Genomic DNA, 8,961 nt, shown 5'->3' with positions numbered 1-8,961 from the left:
TAGCAAGCTAGCTACCATGATAATAGGCTGTGTCTTGTAGCATCTGTTGGTTTGAGGACTGTATTCTGATTATATGATACAGCAGTTTTATTTTGAACATCTGGATGCATCTCATAATACAATGTGTATTTCTGGACCTCCTCCTTTATATCTATACAGTCCTGACCTCCACTGAGGCAGTCAGAGGTTTGATGCTTTGCTCAGCAGCACTGAGGGCAAACATCACGAATGCAAGAGAAAGTTCTCCTCGCTCATTTTCCCATCCAGTTGACCCATGCAGACGTATTGTACAGTTGTTAAAGATTAATTGACTGTATGTGTAATCTGGTTTTACTCACCATAATTACAGTGATGTTTGTTTACAATTTGGTGAACCAGAGAGAAGCCGCATGACAAATCCAGCGTGCTCCCACAGTCGTGAAAAGGATGTGCGATTTTTCAGCACACCCACACGGTTCGTCTCTGAGGGATGAACAAATACTGTGAATCTGTTTTGTTCTCTCGGGGTGGAGATATGAAGCATCAAAACTTACTTCCATTCTTTCAAATATACCCATAAAAGGCAACTTTTAAAAGAATTCAAAGAAGATTACATTAAAATACCCCAAATTCCACGTTCGGAGTGGGAGAACATCCAAAATATTTCTAAAGAAAATCATCCAACTTTCATAGACATTTGTTTTGTGGAGGGTGGTGGGGGAGAGTTGTGGGGGTTGTGTCTCCTTGAAGGGGAAAATAAAAACTGGACTTCCCAACCCCCCCTTATATGGCATTTTCCTGAGAACAGTGGGAGGGGGGAAGAAGCCAAACGGTGCAGGATATTCTCACAGGATATGATGGCTGGACAGCAGCCGCAGCCGTGCGATGTGGAGGGAAGAGTCAGCTGAGCGGAGCCTCTCGCTTCTCGTGGCGTTGCTGTCGATCTGTGAGTGGGTGTGTGAGGATGTGAAATCAGCATGGTCAGGAGGCTCTGCGAAGACTAGTCATCCGCTAAAAGTCAGGTAAATGCATAGCTTTATTAGGAAGTCTTTACGTGTGTTGTTGTTGCTTTGGGGAGCACTGTGTACTTGGTTACAAGCTGCAGTGGTGAGAGATGTAAGATAAGGAAAGAATACTCAATTTCAAGTATAAGTCCTGCATTTAAAGTCTTATCAGGCATTTCTTGCGGACTCAGAGAATACCTCTGTTCACATTTCTAGATACTTTCACTGAAGTAACGTATCTAAATATTTCTGCCACATACATAGTTGTTTATTAACCTACATGAATTGTAAAAAAACATCTAGTATTAAACAAGAACAAGCCATAAAATAGCCCATAAGTTGGGATGCCACCAAAATAAAAGCCCTCCTTCTCCATGTTTACAAAGAAGAACTACTTCTAGCATTTTAAACAAACCACTTTATTTAAAGTTTATGAAGTAGTAAAGAAATTACAGCTGTGCTAAAAACTGCAATTCCTTGATTGGCCACTGGAGGCTGTCTCTACAAGTGTCCACCCCCTAGACCTCCATGTTAAAATGTCCAAATTTACAGTAGAAATAAACATGTTTTCACCCTGGTACAAGAACCAATTTTTTAAAAAACTAAACTAGAGGTGTCCTCTTGCGGTTACGTTAATCAGTACATGTAAAATCATCGGGTCTGGGTGGGACTTGCCGACTTGGTAGCTGAGAAAAGGGTGGACTTGTTTGTTTGTTGTTTGCAGATGGAGCTGAAGATGTAGTTCTCTTTGTAAACATAATAATTTCTTAAATCAATCAATGTAATAGAATCAAACAGGTTTTCCCTCTGAAATGTGGTCGGGTTGAACATGTTGATGTTTCCGTCTGCTGATCGACTGCATTGTTTTAATCAGACTGTAAATGTTTTCTGTAAAGTAACTTGTCTATTTGACTATTTCCGCATCACATTAATATCTTTAATACATGTAGTGTGTTCTCTCCAGCACATTAGTGATCTACAATATGTGTCTTGCATGTTCTTTAGATTAATTCTGGGGAATCAGCCAGGAAATTGATGTAGTGTTTCGCTAAAGATGAGTCACTAAAGTTCAGACAGAACAGTCCCTTTCAAAACAATAGGCTACAGTGTAGAAATACTATGAATAAACTGATGGTTTGCTTCGTCATACTTCGTCATCAGTACTACCAGTTGTCTTGCTAAATATACTACTACTGCAGTGTAGGAGAGAAATAGGAGAGTCTCTTACTACAGAAAGCCCCTTTTCATAGCTCAGTTACAGCAGGTATAGAGCTGCTTCCCTCTTCCTTCCCTTTTTGACTCACATTATCTACAACATGCTTCCTGCGCTTTTGTGTTTCTGACCTGGACTCTCTGTGCTGCAGCACCATGGACACCTTCCAGCTGCTTATCCTGCTGTTGGTCAGCTGCACGGCAGCATCCGCTCACCCTCACCACCCTCTCTCTCCATGCCAAGTTGTAAGTAAAGAGAACTTCTTAAAACTTTTTTTAAAAAAAAAAAAAACAACTTTTAACACAGATTTTGGTCAAATTCCTTTCCAATAAATACTTAGTTTGTATGGATTTATTTTGGACATCTGTTTATTTTTATGGGTGACCCATGACAACTGAGAAGAGACACCTAATCCGTTAGGTGCTTGAGGCTTTTATTGGATCAGCTCAAAGGCAGATAGTTATTTGGATGGTTCTACCTGGTATGTTTAGTGTTAGCTCTGCTGCCAGCAGACCCTCAGGGTTTAATAACTCAACAGTATTTTTGTATTTTTGTGGCGGTGTAGCCAGGTGCGTCATGTGTGTGATAGTATCACATCTTTCCCTTGTGATAATTAATCTGTTTTAGGCTTGGCGTGTACTTATTTAGGATTTTTCATTCACGGGAGAGAGCAGAAAACACGTGGAAGTTATTTCAGGAAGGTCACTGCGGTGATGTGGATGTTAGTTACAGGTGTTACTGTTTGCACTATCCTCACGTTGAAAACATACAAACATTTTAGGGGATTCGCATTAAAGGAAATACTCACTTTGCTTCTAAAAATAACCTGAACTGAAACTACAAGTGCTTCACTTTTCTTTTATGTGGCTATAACTGTTCCTATAAATAGCATATATAACTGTTCAGGTCTCAGAATCCAGGTTTTGTTACTGTCAATAATATGAGGACCGATTACAATGAAGAAGATGAGCTATATGTGTGCGATGCAGAACGTTTGTCAGTAGCGTTAAAAGCATCTTCGAGGTTATTTTGTGCCCGACAGAACAGAAAAGACAGGAAATGAAGGGGGGAGAAGGTGAGGATTGTCGAGCAGGCAGGAAACGGTAGAGGACACCGTTAGGAGAGGGGTTCAGATGACCATGAACATCTCTGGTTGACGTCTAGTCTGGTGACCTTTGTTGCATGTTTGTCTCCATCTTCCTTTCGCTTGTTTCCTGCCCTGTTGCTATGCAACAGAGCCATACCATGGTCTAACAAGCAGACAAAGCAGACAATGAATAACTTAACAGAGTTAAGCTCAAGATTTTGTACTGCACATTCTCAGGGTGACCATGATTACAAATAGAGAGCTAACGGTAGATTTGAAGGGATGTCACTTTGAATAAGTTTAAGGTGTTTTTTTTAAGTCTGGAAACTACAGTCTGAGGCCACCTGAGTGCCCCAGAGTTTCAGTCTCTTTGAGTAAGTTTCAGTGTTAAGTTTCCTCTCTAAAAACTGCAGCGGACTCCTAAGTCATGACATTGCCATCTGCCAGTGAAAAGAAGTTACAGCTAACAAACATTTGCAAACAGAAATAGAAGTAGTTGTAGTGCCTGATTCGCTCCTCGGTGCCTTGTAACAGACACAACATGTTTAGCCCTGCGGTAGTTTGTGAATAAATCTTTTGTGTTTGTTTACCTCCAGCTTGTAAGCAACAAAGAATGCCCTCTTTCACAATACCACAAATATGCCAAGAAGCTACATGTACTTTCTTTTCTCGAAGAGAAAACGGAGAAGGAGACAGTTTTATGAGCTGTTTTTGGACACGGGGGTCCCATGGCCATGTGGTTCCAATTGTAAACTATACTTAAGAACTTAAATATTTGAATCTATTAGGGGAAGAGGGAGGATGACGGATACTGCTAGTCATAAAGAAGTGAGCTGGATATCTTTGATTCAGAGTCCTTTTTTCTGTTTTCTTTTTCAAATAACTTAGAGAGAAACATTTAGAACAACTCAGCATTGTAAATCTCAGAGGACTGTGTTGCTGCCAAGAACATGCCAAAGATACACTGACTCATAAATTGACCCTCCACGTCCACTTTAAACATTTGGTCTGTGTTGTGTCATGGTCAGACAATTTGGCCGCTTGCCCAGATAATCAGACTTGTGTGTTTGTCTTTGTTTGTAGGTCCAGATGGATGTATTTTGCAGCGATCTGAGCCTTAGAAACGCACCGCTCAACCTTCCTCCTGACGTCCAATTGTTAGACCTTTCTCGGAATCAGGTACAAAATCTCACCCTGGAAACTCTAGCATACCGCACGGGTTATCGTCACCTCAGCCTTCATAGCAACAAAATCCACTTCATCCAGCCGGGACTCTTCAAAGACATGACTGATCTGAAAGTCTTGAATCTGTCCAGGAATCATCTGAATGTGTTTGCACTCTCTAAAATCAACATTGGACCTCTCACGGCAGTGGAGTCACTAGATCTTTCAAACAACGGGCTATACACCGGAATGTCCGACTACTTCCTGGCTGATTCGCCATCACTGGCAAACCTTTCTTTGAACAGCAACAGCATCACTAAAATAGCAAACAGTACCTTTAGTGGATCGTTTTCCCTGAGAAAAATCAGCCTCCACAATAACGTCATCTTGGAGATAGAAGATGGAGCTTTTGACTCCTTACATCATCTCCGGGAGCTTGATTTGTCCAAAAATTCAATCACATGCATCATAGACTTCAACCTTCACAACTTAGAGGTACTCAATCTCAGCAAGAACAGCATAGAACAGTTTCGGAGTGCAGACTTAACAAAGACATACAAACTCCGCTCTCTTGATCTGAGTGAAAACAAAATGCCTCACTTTCCCCTTCTCCCAGTAGAAAGTGAGCTTGAATATCTAAATGTTTCACGAAATCAAATTCAAAGTGTCAACAACACAGAAAACCCAGATCAACAGCCAAACCTTGAGTGTTTGAGGTACCTGGACTTGAGTTACAACCAGCTCAGTAGCATATCAGAAGAGTTTTTTCACTGCATACACTCACTGGAGGTCCTGAATTTGAGTAATAATTGTATTAGCTCGTTTTCTTTCACCAATCCAAAGATGCTGTGTAATCTACGGATTATCAATCTCAGCTACAACTCACTGCGGAGTCTGACATTTAGGAAAAACACTCTGCAGTCACTGGAGGAGCTCTTCTTACAAGGAAATTACCTCACAACCCTGGATCATCAAATATTTCAAAGACTCCCGAGTATCAGATACCTGGAGCTCGAGCAGAACAGCCTGAAAATCTGTGCTCCTGAGCAAAACCATCCTCAACCATCACCTACAAACCAAAGCCTGAAGGATTCTTTAGACTGCGTGTCCTTTTATTCTGTTAAAAACTTGCATTACTTGAACCTCTCTGAGAACAGCCTGAGGTCTGTGCCTGCAAACGCATTTGTCAACACTCCTCTGAAGTTGCTGGACTTGTCCCTGAACCCGGGGTTGGAAATGGACAAAGATTCCCTCTCTGGTCTTGAGCACTCCCTGAGTCACCTCCTCCTAAGGAACAACAACATCTCCAGCTTAAAAACAGACCTGTCCACCCTGAGGTGTCTCAAACATGTTGATTTGTCCACCAACCAGCTGACCACTCTACCCATGTGGAACAAAGATGCTTCTGTTGAGTCCCTAAACCTGCAGAACAACAACCTGGTCACCCTGGATTACAGCACCATACTGCCTCTGGAGCACTCACTGAAAACCCTCTACCTGGGCTCCAACCCTTTGAGCTGCTGCAGCAGCCTCAGCTTCTTTCATATGGTGCAGCACTTGTCCGTGGTCACACCTGACATCGAGACTGTGACCTGCGATCATGGGGACTATTCAGAGCCGGTCAATATAGCGAAGGTGACACCAGAAATGTGTCAAGAATCGGACTTTCCAAGTCACCCTATCACTGTTTTTGTGATACTCCTTGTCGTGCTAATTGTGGTGGGGCTGCTGGTCAAATGTTGCCCCTTAAGGAAACGAAAGCGCAACAGAAGCTTCAGTGCATAATGTGACAAAATAAAGGACATTATATTTAAAGGCATAACGTGATGGGACATTGCACATTCCATTTATGCTTTCTGCTCTGAAGGCAGTTGGATGCTTTACCCAGAGATGACTAAAATTGTGAATGTATCATCTGTGGCGCCACCTGAAATCTTTTAACTGTGGTCACCACTGCGAGAAGAGACTGCCGACAGACCGAGTCACCTGTTAATCAAATAAATATGTGCCTCAATATTCACACTACAACACTGCAGTAGCATCAACAGTGCAGTTGTTTGACTTCTAATGGAGAGTTTGTTCCGATTTCACACCTTCATTTTAAAGTTACAGCTAGCCTTTAGCTTGGGTGAGGCTAAGTTTATATCGTCAATGTGACGGTGAAAGAGAAAACTGACAGAAGGAGTCTGTGGAATTTTCCTTTAAGCTAAAAATAATGAACACTAAAAGGTCATGAAACAAGAAAAGTCTTTATTCATGAAGTAAGATAAGATGAAGGGTTTTTTTTTGAAGCAATACAAGCCATCCCTTTAACCTTTACTTAGTTTGCACTTTAAACTTCCTCCTGTGTGTAAGTGTATCCTTTATTGCGTGACTGTTAACACTACATGTCTATTTAACTTATTTTTTTTTTACTCTAAAAACTAAGCTGGGTATATTATGCAGTATGTTTTCTATATTGATCCCAGGACCCATGAGGCTCACGCTTAAATTGATACCAAGCTGGGTAAAGGACTGAGATAAATAACTGTGATATAGAAATTTAAAAAAAAACAAAAAAACAGCACTGTGTTGTAGTGGGCTACACTGGGATCTACACTGTCAAGTAATTTTTGCTGTGTTTAATCCACATTATTGTTATTATTCCGAATTGAAGTAGAACATTTTCTGTACAATGTGTGTTTTATATCTGTGTGACTTTGAACACTGTATTCATACACCAACCAATTACACCTTTTAAAATGAAAATTCACTTGTTTTTGTTTGTTTTTTAAGTAATCTGATAATAATATAGGGCAGATTTGCATAATTTCCTAAACTAAGCTGCACACTTTACTCATTCTGGTGCAATTACAGCAAAATTTTCTAAATGTATGTGAAGCTATAGTCATTGAATATCTTAGCTAACAACAAAGACTGGAATTATAATCACACAGCGGCTGTCAGTCTGAGGATTTCAGAGGTGTCGGTACACTGCTTTAGCCGGATCAAATTAAGCTTTTCTGCCCTCATTGTTGGCTTTAAGGTGAATTAAGCGAAAGCTTCAGACATAAATCATAGTCCTGAGAATCACACTCACAGTGCTGCATTTGGGTGGTCTCTTTTAAGTGGGAAGTTTTTAAATTTACCAGTATAACGATGCTCTCAAAGAGTCAACAAAGGGTGGTGGTTTCCAGTCACAGATGAGCGGGCGTGCATGATAACACCATGCTGCACATGAGGAACATGGCTGCAGTATCTACCAGGTTATTGATAGCTAATTATATCAATAAAACTCCCTCCCCCCCCCAACACTCCTACTGTAATAATGAGTCTCCACGGTGTTTTACAGCAGTTTTACTTTGAATGTAGCTCTGTGTTATGTAATACACACCTTCACTATTCAAACATCTGGTGAAGCAGTCATGCTAATAAAAACAAATTAACAGGCTAACTGTATGAGAACAGGCTGAGATGTTTTAGAGATGTTTCTTTTTTATGAAAAGAAAGTTTTACATTTTTAGGAAACACTTTCTTTATTGCCATGCAGTAGGTTAAATAACACGTGATTCTTATCTGCAGGACAAATGTGAAGACACTTAGGTTAACTTAGCGTAGCACAAAGAGTGGAAGCAACAGAAAACAACTACACATGTAAAATGCTAATTAGCAAACTTATTATGTTCACTAATTAGCATTTTACATGTGTAGTTTTTGTTCAATCTGTGCTTATTAACAGTAAAACTTCCTCTTCTTCCTTGAACTGAGAGCTAACTAGACCCTACCCTTTACTTTTGGATTAAATGGTTTAAGTCTTTAAAAAGTGCTGTTGAGCAGAAGCAGCTTTATCTTAAATAAATGAAGCCTTTTAGTGACTCAGAGCCTCTGTTACTGAAGCTAATTTACTGTCCAGGGTGGTGCAGGAAGTCGTTCTGCTTTACGTCAGTGAGGGGAAAGGGCGTGTTTTTTTTGTTTTTTGTTTTTTAATCCATTTCCAGGCAGGAAAATTACTTGGCAACGTACACTGCTCTAAATGAAGCACCACATTGGTCTGCATTTAGTTTTCCTGTGCATGCGTGGTGTGTTTAATCTAAATACGTCTCTGAATCCTACATGATGTCATTGATGAATTGTTTAAAGAAGCAGATTTAGTCTAAACTGAGCTGTTCTTTAATAATAAATATGGTTTTGTTTGTATTTATTGTTTAGACTGGAGAGAACATGCTTTTGAAACATGTTAATATTCAGCTGAGTGGGATTTCTAATGGAGTATTTGCTTTTTTTGACATTTGCTGTGTGTAGTTTGGAGTCACAGGAAACCCCAGCAGTAATCTACTTCCATTTGATCTGGTATCTGGACTGTCTAGACGGTGTTTATGTGATGGCAAACTATGTCTGTTCTCTGCTTCAATTAACAAGAACAGTCTTCGTCTAACTTACAGAAGAGTCGCTTCTTATTAGTGGCGTTAAGGCACCAATGAAACCTGCAGTATAGGAAGCAGTCAGTCTGTTTTTTACATTATGAGATACTCTGG

At 40.3% G+C, this 8,961-nt stretch overlaps 1 protein-coding gene across 1 annotated transcript; it reads left to right on the top strand.

Annotated features, from left to right (window-relative positions):
* Window positions 1–795: 795 nt before the first annotated feature.
* On the top strand, window positions 796–7,195 carry lrrc32 (leucine rich repeat containing 32). The gene is made up of 3 exons (XM_028421710.1): window positions 796–1,001; window positions 2,348–2,441; window positions 4,367–7,195. Exons 1-3 carry the CDS (start codon window positions 865–867, stop codon window positions 6,230–6,232), a joined length of 2,097 nt encoding a protein of 698 aa, XP_028277511.1. The 5' UTR covers window positions 796–864; the 3' UTR covers window positions 6,233–7,195.
* Window positions 7,196–8,961: the final 1,766 nt, after the last annotated feature.

This window comes from Parambassis ranga, chromosome 14 (assembly GCF_900634625.1).
Source record: "Parambassis ranga chromosome 14, fParRan2.1, whole genome shotgun sequence".
Classification (NCBI taxonomy): Eukaryota; Metazoa; Chordata; class Actinopteri; family Ambassidae; genus Parambassis; species Parambassis ranga.
This window is presented reverse-complemented; position numbering and strand designations above follow the sequence as displayed.